General features: G+C 36.6%; 1 protein-coding gene across 3 annotated transcripts in view; it reads right to left on the reverse strand.

Annotated features, from left to right (window-relative positions):
- LOC100667966 (ubiquinol-cytochrome c reductase complex assembly factor 1) overlaps positions 1-13,188 on the reverse strand; it is a 112,514-nt gene that overhangs the window by 65,891 nt on the left and 33,435 nt on the right. For all 3 annotated transcript variants that reach the window (XM_010591637.2, XM_003411676.3, XM_023550174.2), the window contains exons 4-5: positions 10,598-10,705; positions 1,700-1,772 (exon numbers count right to left, since the gene is read on the reverse strand). In XM_010591637.2, coding sequence (XP_010589939.1) covers positions 1,700-1,772; positions 10,598-10,705 — 181 coding nt within the window. The remainder of the gene's footprint in view (positions 1-1,699; positions 1,773-10,597; positions 10,706-13,188) is intronic.

Genomic DNA, 13,188 nt, shown 5'->3' on the forward strand with positions numbered 1-13,188 from the left:
ACTGGAAAAATCCCTGGATTTAAAGCCAGATAACACAGGTTCAAGGCTTGGCTATGCAACTTCGGACAAGTCACTTAGTCTCTTTAAGGCCCAAATGTTTCTGAAAACAAAACAAAAATGAAAATAATAATACCAGCCCTTGCTATCCCACAAGGTTTTGTAACTCGTAAATGAGATAAACATAAAAGCACACTATGAAAATATGAGTTTATTAGTATATAATTGTAATAATTTTTATAAACTTTTCTTAGGTTTTATAGAAGATTACCAGTTGAGACATGATATATTAACTTAAATACTTAAAAATAGCCTCATTATTCAATATTATAATTAACTCAAGAATTTTCAATAATGGGGAATTGGCTAAGACAAAGATAGCTAGTAAACACCCTTTCAAAACAATAATTACAAATTTCCGAGCTATTTATTGAATCAAGTGTTAAATAGTTGTTTGATTATGAGGTTTTTAAAAAGGATCTGATGAAAAATGCTTAACCACCTGGACTCAAAAAGTCACTTCAGAAAAATCCAGCTTCTAACATTTAGTTTCTTCATCAGGTAGAGAAAGAACATTTTCTGTTTCAGATTAATTTCTCCTAGGCCAAGAAATTGTTAGAGTCTAACAAAGAAGAAAAGTTATCTTTCCTGGTTATGAATAAATAAGAAATGGAAGGTGAATATTAAATTAGGATTACAACTCAGGTGGTATTTTAAGTTTTTAATATCGATCCGTTGAAGTAGTAAACTAAGCAAAAGAAATTGCATTTGTTTTAAAAAAAAAAGGTATCAAGTAGTCACAACTGCATTTAGCTTTGTTCACTGTTGTTAGCATAATTATACATAAATATTCGTTATTGGGGGAAAATATTCATAGTATATAGTTAGGTGTTTGTTGCTTTGAGGATAATGGCTATTATCATGGAGCTGCACAGCACACATTTCCTCCCAAAATCCATGGCTGGAAATGGCTTAAACTCTCCCAATGACTTTACAAGTATCTGCTTTAATTAACTTTGGTAATAACTGAAATAGCTTACAATATCAAAATGAATACTGTAGTGCTACAATCACTCATGGTGGCTTTAAGCCGGTAAAACCCTTTTGGAAAACAAATTATCAATAGGGTATAAACAATAAAATTACATGTGCCCTCTCATCCAATAGGGTCGTTACGAGTCTGAATCAACTCAACAGCAATGGGTTTTTGACCCAGTAGTCCTCCAACAGAAAGAAGAAAAAGCATGAGGTATTAACTAAAACAACTACAAACTAGAAACAGAAGAGGAATGACTGGCAAAAAATTCATGTCAAAGTGCTAAGTAAAATATCAGAATGAAAAACAGATGATATGTTTACTACGAGTATTCTTATGTAAAAGGACACATGCAAATGGAAAAGAGGGGTGACAATGTTAAGTTTGAGAGAAATTGTTAGTTTTCTCAAGCTTGTTAAAATATTTCATTTATTGTATTACATTTATTATAGAACTATTGATTTAATATATTTTATTATAGAGTTTTATTTTGTTATTTACTCTTTTCTCTTTGTTTAGTCTATTAAAAGAAAAACAGCTTGTGTTATATACTTTACGCAGGAAAAATTATTTCGCTAGAAACTTGAAAAAGTCTATCCTCTTAATATACAATAATAAAAATGAAAGATTCATTTTCCTTTTCATAACTATCAGACAATAACTTACTTCGAAAGAATTCCTCGAAGTCAGTTTTCTCCACACAGCTAGTATACATGCGCAGGGCCGCAATCTTAATCTTCTAGATAAAGAAAATAAAACCAAACTCAAGACATGACCAAGTGGGTGTTCTAGTGCCATTAGATCTAGGTCACAGAATCTTATATTTTTTCAGTCAAAAGGAAGGGTCCAAACCTGTGTCTAAGCAAATTAATAACTAAATCAACACAGATATTCATTTTTTCTTAAAGCTAGCCATTCATACAATTTTCACTAAAATGTCAAAGAGAATTTTCCAATATTTAAATGAAATCTCTCCTTTAATTCAAACCCATTTCACTGCATTAGTGCCTCTAAACCACTGTATAGCATCATTCATATAAAAACTCTTTATATTCTGAAACCTTTTATATTAAAAAATTACCCATTCTTCTTAACAAAAACAAACAAAAAAACCCTCAATCCCTTAATCTTTCCTCAGAGGCACTACTATCTATTCTGTAAATCTTTGTCTTTACTTCCTCTAGATTTATAGTGTGGGGATTAGCAGAAGACTGTATATATAAGTAAGGGTTACTAATGAAGGTAAAATATAGTAGAAAAATTATCCTATTACTATACCTCAAAATCCTAAGAATTGTCTTAGAATCTTAATGTGAGTGGTGGCTTTAATTTTTTCATTTAGCTGTATGCTTAAGATTTTAAAAAATATTTTACCGTATGTAAATTACACCTTGATAAAAATAAATTTAAAAATAAAAAAAATGAATTCTTTTAAGAGTTGAATTGTAGATCTGAAGACCAACTCAAGGCTAAGGGAACATAAATGTATTTCTAAAGATTTCCAAAACATTTCATAAATGATACAACTAAATAAATTAGTATATCAATTAAGAATTTTTCCTTAAAATGATGGGGAAAAAAAAGAAAAAAAAAATGACACGGAAAATTAAAAACTCAGCTATGCAAAAGGACAAATATTGTATAAGACCACTATTATAAGAACTTGAGAAACAGTTTAAACTGAGAAGAAAACATTCTTTTGTGGTTACGAGAGGCGGGAGGGAGGGAGAGTGGGAGAGGGGCATTCACTAATTAGACAGTAGATAAGAACTACTTTAGGTGAAGGGAAAGACAGCACACAATACAGGGGAGGCCAGCACAATTGGACTAAACCAAAAGCAAAGAAGTTTCCTGAATAAACTGAATGCTTCGGAGGCCAGCATAGCGGGGCAGGGTTCTGGGGACCATGGTTTCAGGGGACATCTAAGTCAACTGGCATAATAAAATCTATTAAGAATACATTCTGCATCCCACTTTGGAGAGTGGCATCTGGGGTCTTAAACACTAGCAAGAAGCCATCTAAGATGTATCAATTGGTCTCAACCCACCTGGAGCAAAGGAGAAGGAAGAACACCAAGGAAACAAGGGAATTACGAGCCCAAGAAACAGAAAGGGCCACATGAACCAGAGACTACATCATCCTGAGACCAAAAGAACTAGGAGGTGCCTGGCTACAACCGATGACTGCCCTGACAGGAAACACAACACAGAACCCCTGAGGGAGCAGGAGAGCAGTGGGATGCAGACCCCAAATTCTCATAAAAAGACCAGACTTAATGGTCTGACTAAGACTAGAAGGACCCTGGTGGTCATGGCCCCCAGACCTTCTGTTGGCCCAGGACAGGAACCATTCCCAAAGTCAACTCTTCAGACGTGGATTGGACTGGACAATGGGTTGGAGAGGGATGCTGCTGAGGAGTGAGCTTCTTGGATCAGGTGGACACCTGAGACTATGTTGGCATCTCCTGCCTGGAGGGGAGATGAGAGGGTGGAGGGGGTTAGAAGCTGGCGAAATGGACACGAAAAGAGAGAGTGGAAGGAGGCAGCGGGCTGTCTCATTAGGGGGAGAGTAATTGGGAGTGTGTAGCAAGGTGTATATGGGTTTTTGTGTGGGAGACTGAGTTGATTTGTAAACTTTCACTTAAAGCACAATAAAAATTTTTTAAAGTTATTTTGAATATTAAATCACAAACCTTCACTAATATCCTTAAAAAAAAATCAAATATGCACAGACTAAAAAAAAAAAAAAAATACAGCCAGAATGACATAGCAACTAAACAAAAACCAATCTAAAATGTTAGTAGAGCTATGTTACTGAGGTTTAAAGGCACCCATGATATACTATACCCAATACCATGTGATTTTCATATTTTTCTATACTTTCCTGGGTCAAAACAATAATTTTTCTTATGGGCAGAAATACTTGTAATCGACTAAGGAAGGATTATGCCTCTACATGTAATGTTTAGGATTTTTAAATTTGCTAACTAAAGCTCAAATGGGGAAAAAGAGAACAAACACATAACAAGTAGAAATAGATATGCTCAATGGAGGAGAGAGTCAGCATTAGAAGCCCAGGTTAAATAATCCCATGGATAAGACACAGAAAAGAAGCTCAAATTAAATCCAAAACAAGCAGAAAGAAGCATACGATAAACATAAGAGCAGAAATCAATAAAATTTAAAACAGAAAAACAATACAAAAAATTAATGAATCCAAAGCTGGTTCTTTGGAAATACCAATTAAATTGATGAACCCATAGCCAGACTTGATGAAGGAAGGGGGAAAAAAAAAAAAAAAAAAAAAAAGGCCACAAACAGAGAAGATACAAGTTACCAATATCAGGATCAGAAAGGGGACATCACTAAAGACATTAATAGGATCCTAAAGATCTTAAATATAAATAATTCTAAAGACATTAATAGAATAATAAATACTATGAACAACTTTAGGCCAACACATTTTATTACTTAGATGAAATGGGCAAATTCCTTGAAAGACACAAACTATCAGAGCTCACTAGAATAAACAAATAACATGAATAGTCCTGTATCAAAGAAATTGGATTTGTTGTTAAAAACTTTCCCACAAAGAAAATTCCAGGTTCAGATGACTTCACTAGAGAATTCTACCAAACATCTGAGCAAAAAATGATACCAAATCCACATTAACTCCTCAAGGAAAGAATATTTCCCAGCTCACTCCACTACCCTGATATCCAAACCAAAGTCATTACAAGAAAACTACGGACCAATATCCTTCATGAACATAGATACAAAAATTCTTAACAAAATATTTAGCAAATCAAATGCATCAATATTTAAAAAGGATAACAGATTATCATGATCAAGTGGGATTATCCCAGGAATGCAAGACTGATTAAACATTCACAAATCCATCAGTATAAATCGCCCTGATGTAGTCCACATCAGCAGACTAAAAAAGAAAAAGCGTATCGTCTCAACAGATGCAGAAAAAACATTTGACAAACTTCAACACTCTTTTGTGATAAATATTCAGGAAACTAGGACTAGAAGGGGAACGTCCTCACTATGATAAAGGGCATCTAGAAAAACTTACAGCTGATGACATTCTCAATAGTAGTAAAGAATCCCATGGTGACATCAGAGAAATTCAGCAGCCCAGAGGATGGTAGCTGTTTGTCTAATTTCAGCATTTCCAAAAAAGTGTTCTAAGAAACATTAGTCCTGCAAGTGGCTTCAGAAAAAGCAAGGGTCAAGTAAGTTTTAGAAATGTCCCTTATAAATATCCCCTGCTGGGACTTCTAGAAGTTACTGCTCTAGAAGTTATTGAAGTCCTGCAGCCAATAAGCCTGTTCAACTTGGTTTACACCTGCAGTTCCTGAAAGCATTTAACTAAAGAATACATTTTGGGAAACAATGATCTATACCATCATCAAACTAATGGTAGCCTAATGATATCATTATCCTAACACTTTGGCCTTAACAGGTCTATTCTTATCTTTGAGACAGGGAATTTAGGACATCTGGTAGCTCCTCGCTTCACTTGACAAATAAAATATTGAGTATCTACTCTGTATCTCAAAACCCTGGTGGCGTACTGGTTAAGTGCTACAGCTGCTAATCAAAAGGCTGGCAGTTTGAATCCACCAGGAGCTCCTTGGAAACCATATGGGGCAGTTCTACTCTGTCCTATAGGGTCACTATAGGTCAGAATCGACTTGACAGCAATGGGTTTTTACTCTGTATCTGGCACTGATCTAGATGCTGAGGATAAAGCAGTGAACAAAACAAACAAAAAACCTCCTGCCTTCATGGACCTTATGTCCTAGTTCAATGACAGACAAACTTATATAATTTTAACTAAAATTACCAGTTGCCTGTTTGATTTTTTTTTTTTAACCCTACAGTTTCCTTCATATTCCTATACATACAAGTCCTCTGGGTTCTGCCTAGAGGAAAGGCAGACTTGCCTCCAAGCCCCAGGTCTTTCCCTTTGGCCCTTGAGAAGGAGGCTTTCCCTCATACCATGTTCCTAAAGGAAGCATTCATTACAAATCATGAAGACCTCACCAGATTGGCCAGTGTATTAATACAGAGCTCATACTGTGGCAATCAGGAGCATTTTAGAGTTCCTCACTTTTCCTTCAGCAGAGCCAAGCCTTTGCACTGGGGTGAGCCACTTTCCTGGACAAGTCTCTAAAGCAAGTCCCTTAAGACCATCACACAGGGCATGGAAATAACAACGTGAAGAAAGAATCTCTTGAAGAATCATGAGTTAACATAAGTTAAGGAGGAAGGTGGACTAAATTTCCACACAGTCAATACAAGCTGTTCTGATCCTCATTCTAACTTTGGAAGACTTCATCACTCTACTTGACTAAGACAGAAGCACCCTGGACAGCTTTAGGAAATGAAAATCAGCTCTCCCACTCACTGATGCATCTTATACCATCCTACAAAATGAAAACAAAGTAAAAGCCTTGCTCTAATAGCTGTGTGAGAGTTAGAAGGAGCTTTGAAGTCATTTGAATGTTCTATTCTGCACTGGAATTCCTTCTGCAACATTCTTGATTCACAATCATCTAGACTCCTGTTCAAGCAAGTGCAATGACCTTGTGAAGCTATCTGTCCCACTGGAGAATAATTCTTTTTATTAGATTCACTGAACTTAAGTCTTATTTAGCTTAAATCTGCTTCGTTTAACATTACCCTTATTCTGCTCACTGGAGTACCTCAGATTAAGTCTCTTCATTTTTTTTTTTTTACGTTTGTCCCTCAAATAACTGAGAAGAACCGTTCTAACTTCTGTTTTCTAGGCAAAGCATCCCCATTTACTTCAACTATTCTTCATTGAACATGGTTTCTGAAGCTTTTACAAGGCTCACTGCCCACTCCTGAATGCGTTCCAGATTATAAGTGTGCTTCAGAATAGGAATAATTTTTTGGCTTAATGTGAATATGGAAACTGCCCATTCTATGACATGTGGCAGAATCTGGTAAATGTTGTCCTTATCTCACCTGATACTGCTACATAAGGATAATGAGAAAGAACGGTTATTTCAGAATAAATAGGTTTAAAAAGGCTATGTTTAAAATCCTAAATAACATTCTAGAAGAAAAATGGAAGCTACACATAGAAATGTTACAGAAAAAGGTGGAGGAAAGATAGTTGATACTGCTTATGTGGACAGACAAGCAGGCACTTTATTCCCTAATCAAATACATGTGAAAAGGTCAAAGAATTTTGCCATTCCAATCCAATACAGGTGTTTAGCCATACATTTCTGAGTCAACATTATTGAAAAGGGCTCTGGGCCTGTTTCAAAAAGAAAAGTTTTACCTAACTTTTCCCACCTAGATCATACTAGAATGTCATACTTTGTCGTCACAAATTAAAATATGAGGGTAGATACTGCCATATCACAAAAGATTTTAAAAATGCAAATATTAAAGACTTAATTGAGGTCACAAAGGAACTAAGAAAAATTGGAGGCTAACTTAAGCTAAACAGTGAAGAAATTTTCCTGATGATTTAGTAATCCCCCAAATGGTAGCCAACTTTCTCCCTGGAACCATGAAAAAGCAGACTAGACAAAGCATATGGTAACAACCAAATGGAACCCAACTACCAAGAAATGAATAAAATAGTAAATTTTTCTCATTTGTGCTTAGATCTCTCCTCTAACCTTTCTTTCTGCTTTCATTTCCCTTTTCCTTTAATTAATTTCTAATTTTCAAGCCAAAAACATATTTTAAGCTTTTAAATCCAAATGCCATAATTACAACCTTTTTTTTTTTTTTAAAATAAGAGGGAATAATTCTGGTCAATAGAATTATCATATATACCAACAATTATCAACTGTCAAAGAACTAAGATTTAAAAAGATAACTTTAATGAACATAATATTTCTTTGACAATTAAGAATGCATTTTTTGAAAAAAAAAAAAGCATTTTATAACCTTAGGATCTCAAGGACATCATTATTACTTAGTATTTGCATTATCTTCTACATTTTTCAAAGCCTCTTACAAATAAAATGCTTTTGTTTACTTTTCAGAATTCATGCAAAAGGGAGATTATAAAGAGAAGCCAGTATTTGCTGCAGGGAAAATTGTTAGGAAGAGAAACCAACACTATAATAAAAAAGAGCCCCTAGGTGCTACAAAACAGTTAACTCATATGGCTATTAGAGCAGTTGGAGAGTCAAGTTCACCCAGAGGCACCTCAGAAGAAAGGCCTGGCAATCTACTGCTGAAAAATCAGCCATTAAAAACCCTGTGGAGCTCAGTTGCCTTGAGTTGGAATTGACTCAACAGCGATTGGTACTGGTACATAACAGGTAATGTGCTAGGCCCAGAGCTGATTAGGAGTGATATTAAAAAAAAAATTTTTTTTTTTTTATATAGTTAGCAAATATCCCTGCATAATAAAAACCACAATAAATCACAGGGTTATTTAATTAGTTAATAAAAAGATGCCTACTAGTAAAATTTTAAAGAAAACTACTACAATCACCTATGAATATGGATTCATCGAGAATATGTTTTTAAGAATGCTGTCCAAAGATGCTCAGCACCATTAGCCATCAGAGAGATGCAAATCAAAACCACAATGAATACTACTGCACTCCTACTAGGATGGCTAAAGTTAAAATAAATAAATAACAAATGTTGGCAAGGATGCGGGGAAGTTGGAACCCTCATCCATTGTGGGTGAGAATGTAAAATGGTACAGCCATTGTGGAGAAGTGTGACGGTTCCTCAAAAAACTAAAAACAGAACTACTGTATGACCCAGCAATTCCACTCCTCAGAATATACCCAAAAGACTTGAAAGAAGGGACTCAAAAACAGACTTGTACACCAATGTTCACTGTAGCAATATTCACAATAGCCAAAAGGTAGAACCACCTTAAATGCTCAATAGACGAATAGATAAACAAAATGTGGTACATACATACAATGGAATACTACTCAGTGAACGGCAGAAATGCAGTCTTGATATATGCTACAGTACAGACGGAGCTTGAAGACATTATGCTGAGTGAAATAAGCCAATCACAAAAGGGCAAATACTTTATGACCTTGTTTATACAAAAAGACAAGAAAAAGCAAATGTATAGAGACCAAAGTTTATTAGTGGTTACCAGGGGTGGAAGGCAAGGAGAAAATGGGGGTTAATGGTTATGGAAAAAGCACACTGATTAAGGGTAGGGTTGCACAGCCAATTATTGCATTTGTCATCAATCAGTTGTACACCTGTAAAAAGTTGCAAGTGGCAAAAGTTGTGTGATAGATATATTCACAATGACAAAAAAAAAAGTAGCTGCTGAGGCTGCTTATGTACAATCAAATATCTCACAGGATTTAGCTCCCTGGTTTGGAGGTTTAGGGTATGGGTTTCATGGGACATCCCAGTTAACTGGCCTAATAATATGTCTAGTGCTTCTGTTCCACCTCCTAGTTCACTGCGTGGCACCTGGGGTCTTAAAAGCTTGCATGCGGCCATCTAAGGCAAAACAACTGGTCTCTATTCACCTGGCGCAACAAAGAAAGAAGGAAAATCAGGACTAGGAGGAGGATATGGAATGTGTGGCTAACTGCCTCCATGAACAACTACCTCCTTTGCCATGAGACCAGAAGAACTGAATGGTACATTTTGATCAAAGACGTCATAGAAAAATCCTGATCAAAAGAGGGAAAATGCAGAACAGAACTTCAAATTCTCATGGACTCTATAAACTTTCTGGAGCCATGGAGGGAGGGATTATGAACTCCTGAAACTCCTGCCCTGAGATAATCTTTAAAACTTAAACCAAAAATATCCCCTGAAGTCATCTTAAAACCAAACAATAGTTTAGCTTAACCAATAAAAAAAGTCTGCCTTGAGCATTATACTCTTTTAAGAACTATCTATATGGTGCTCCTTGGAAACTCTATGGGGCAGTTCTACTCTATTCTATAGGGTCGCTATGAGTAGGAATTGACTCCATGGCACTGGGTTTGGTTTTTTTGATATGGCATCAAATTGACAACAGCAACTCAAAAGATTAGATGGCAACCTTAGAGAGCAGTGAGCTTATGTTAATGAGGGAGAACTACTCAGAAAAGGAGGGAGAGAATGATTACACAACTGGAAGAATATAATCAGTGTCACTAAATTGTACATGCAGAAAATGTTGAATTGGTGTATGTTTTGCTGTGTATATTGTCACCAACAAAAACAAAATAAATAAAATTTAGGAAAAAGAAAAAAAGAATGCTGCCCATCTTACACCTTAGAACTCATCTGTATGGCATGCCATGTGGCAGAGGCCAAGAGAGCCCAGTCTTACTGCCATGCCTGCTACTGAGATACTTCCAAAGAGTCAGGTTGAAGGAGCAGAGGGAAGTATTTCAGCCCCACATGTTGTAAAGATCTGCCTTGGAGGTGGGGGAGGGGGCAGGACACACATTTTGAGGCTCTCAAAATGACATATGAATCTCACAAAAGCAAAGCAAAAGTTTTAAAAAATCGTCTATGAAGAGCAGAGAGCACAAAGCCCAAAAGGAAAAATGCAAAGAACTTAAAGAACTTTACCCATTTACTGTATTTCAAAGGTCCAGTGAATCCCATGGCTTCGATGATCTTCGTGAGGGCACCAACCTTTTCCTCGACAGGCTGTGGGGAGCCCTTGGTAGTAAGAAGCTATTTAACCAAAGAGAAGGGACCAGAATTAGTTGCAGAAAAAAACCTTTCCAAAGAATGCTTTTGTTCCTCATTAGGTCTCAGGGCATTTTATTGCTTAGATTCTTTTTTTCCATTTAGAATTTTTAATTTTCATTTTTTAAAAGCATCTTATCAGTGCAAACACACCTGGAATTTTATCTAACAGATGTTTCCTCCAAATTTCAGAGCAAGATATACCCACCTCACTGACCATATACCTATGAACTCGTGCCCAGGAAATGATAAACATCTTGGGTATCAGAATAAAAATTCTATAAATGACAATGGTGGGATAATTTGGAAAAAGATAGGAAGAATGGTTGCACAACTTGAAGAATGTAATGTAATGTAACACGGACATCGCTGAACTGTACATGTAGAAACTGATGAAATATTTGTATGTTTTGTTGTATGTATATCACTATTAGAAAATTCTATGGAAAAAACTACTCTTAAAAGAAAATCTTGACCGCATATCCCAAAGAACAATTCTAAGAGAAATGGTCTATGTTTATTGACATAACAATAAAGGGAGAGAAAAATACTGTGTGAAAGCACTCAAAAGTCATTCAGAAGTCTGGATTCCACAAGAATCTGAAATTCTGTTCTGTATTTTGCCCCTTTTGTTCAGGATTCTTCTACAGAATCTTTGATCAAAATGTTCAGTAATGGTAGCCAGGCACCAGCGAGTTCTTCTGGTCTCATGGCAAAAGCAACAGTTGTTCATGCAGGCAATTAGCCACACATTCCATTTCCTTCTCCTATTCCTGGCTCTCCTTCCTCTGTTGCTCCAGGAAAATAGAGACCTACTGTACCTTGGATGTCCACTTGCAAGCTTTTAGGACCCCAAGCACTAAGCAACAAACTAGGAGGTAGAAGAGAAACACTAAACATGATATTAGGCCAATTAACTGGGATATTCCACCTAATCGTGACCTACAATCTCCAAATCAAGGAACCAAATCCCAAGAGGTATTTGGCTGTACATAAGCAGCTTCGGCAGCTACGAAACCCTGAAATTATTGCCCTGGCATAAAATAGTTTATATAGAAAATGTTCTACAGTCTACTTTGGCGAGTGGCGTCTGAGGTCTTAGATGGCTGTAAACAGCCACCTAAGATACTCCATTGGTCTCATCCCCTCAGGAGCAAGGAAGAATGAAGAAAACTAAACACACAAGGGAAAGATTAGTCCAAAGGACTAATGGACCACAACTACCATGGCCTCCACCACAACTAGATGGGTCCAGCACAACTAGATGGTGCATGGCTACCACCACTGACTGCTCTGACAGGGATCACGATACACGGTCCTGGATACTGCTGGAGAAAAATGTAGAACAAAATTCTAACTCACAAAAAAGACCAGACTTACTGGAGAAACCCTGAGAATATGGCACCTGGACACCCTTTTTGCTCATTAATGAAGTCATTCCTGACGTTCACCCTTTAGCCAACAATTAGACAGGCCCCTAAGACAAAACGAGACTAAAGGGGCACACCAGCCCAGAGGCAAGGATTAGAAGGCAGGAGGGGACAGGAAAGCTGGTAATAGGCAACCCAAGGTTGAGAAGGGAGAGTATTGACATGTCATGGGATTGTTAACCAGTGTCATAAAACAATACGTGTACTAACTGTTTAATGAGAAGCTAGTTTGTTCTGTAAACCTTCATCTAAAATACAATTAAAAAAAAAAAGAAATTATTGCCCTGAGATATGCTTTAAACCTTAAACCAAAAATATCCCCTGAAGTCTTCTTAAAACCAAACAATATTTTAGCTTAAACAGTAAAGAATTTCCATCTTGAGCACTGTGCTCTTTTAAGATCTATCTATACGGGATCAAACCGACAACACCAACTCAGAAGATTAGGTAGGAACCTTAGAGGGTAGTGAGTTTATGTTAATGGGGGAGGAATGCAATCAGTGTCACTGAATGGTACATGCAAAAATTGTTGAACTGGTGTATGTTTTGCTGTGTATATTCTCAACTACAACAAAAATAAATTATTTTTAAAAAGTCATCAAAAACCATAATCAACCAAAAACACTCATGCATATTTATCACTATAAAAATGTATATGTATATCACTATATAGTATATGGAAACCCTGGTGGCGTAGTGGTTAAGTGCTACGGCTGCTAACCAAAGGGTCGGCAGTTTGATTCCGCCAGGTGCTCCTTGGAAACTCTATGGGGCAGTTCTACTCTGTCCTATAGGGTCGCTATGAGTAGGAATCGACTCAACGGCACTGGGTTTGGTTTTGGTACGTAGTATATACAGCATGTAAAACCCAAAACCAATTCTGACTCACAGTGACCCTATAGGACTGAGCAGAACTGCCCCACAGGGTTTCCAAGGGGTGGCTGGTAGATTTGAACTGCCAGCCTTTGCTTACAGCAGCTGAGCTCTTAACCACTAAGCCACCAGGGCTCCATGTAGTAGATATATCACTACAAAAAA

This window comes from Loxodonta africana, chromosome 24 (genome assembly GCF_030014295.1).
Source record: "Loxodonta africana isolate mLoxAfr1 chromosome 24, mLoxAfr1.hap2, whole genome shotgun sequence".
NCBI classification, from domain to species: Eukaryota; Metazoa; Chordata; class Mammalia; order Proboscidea; family Elephantidae; genus Loxodonta; species Loxodonta africana.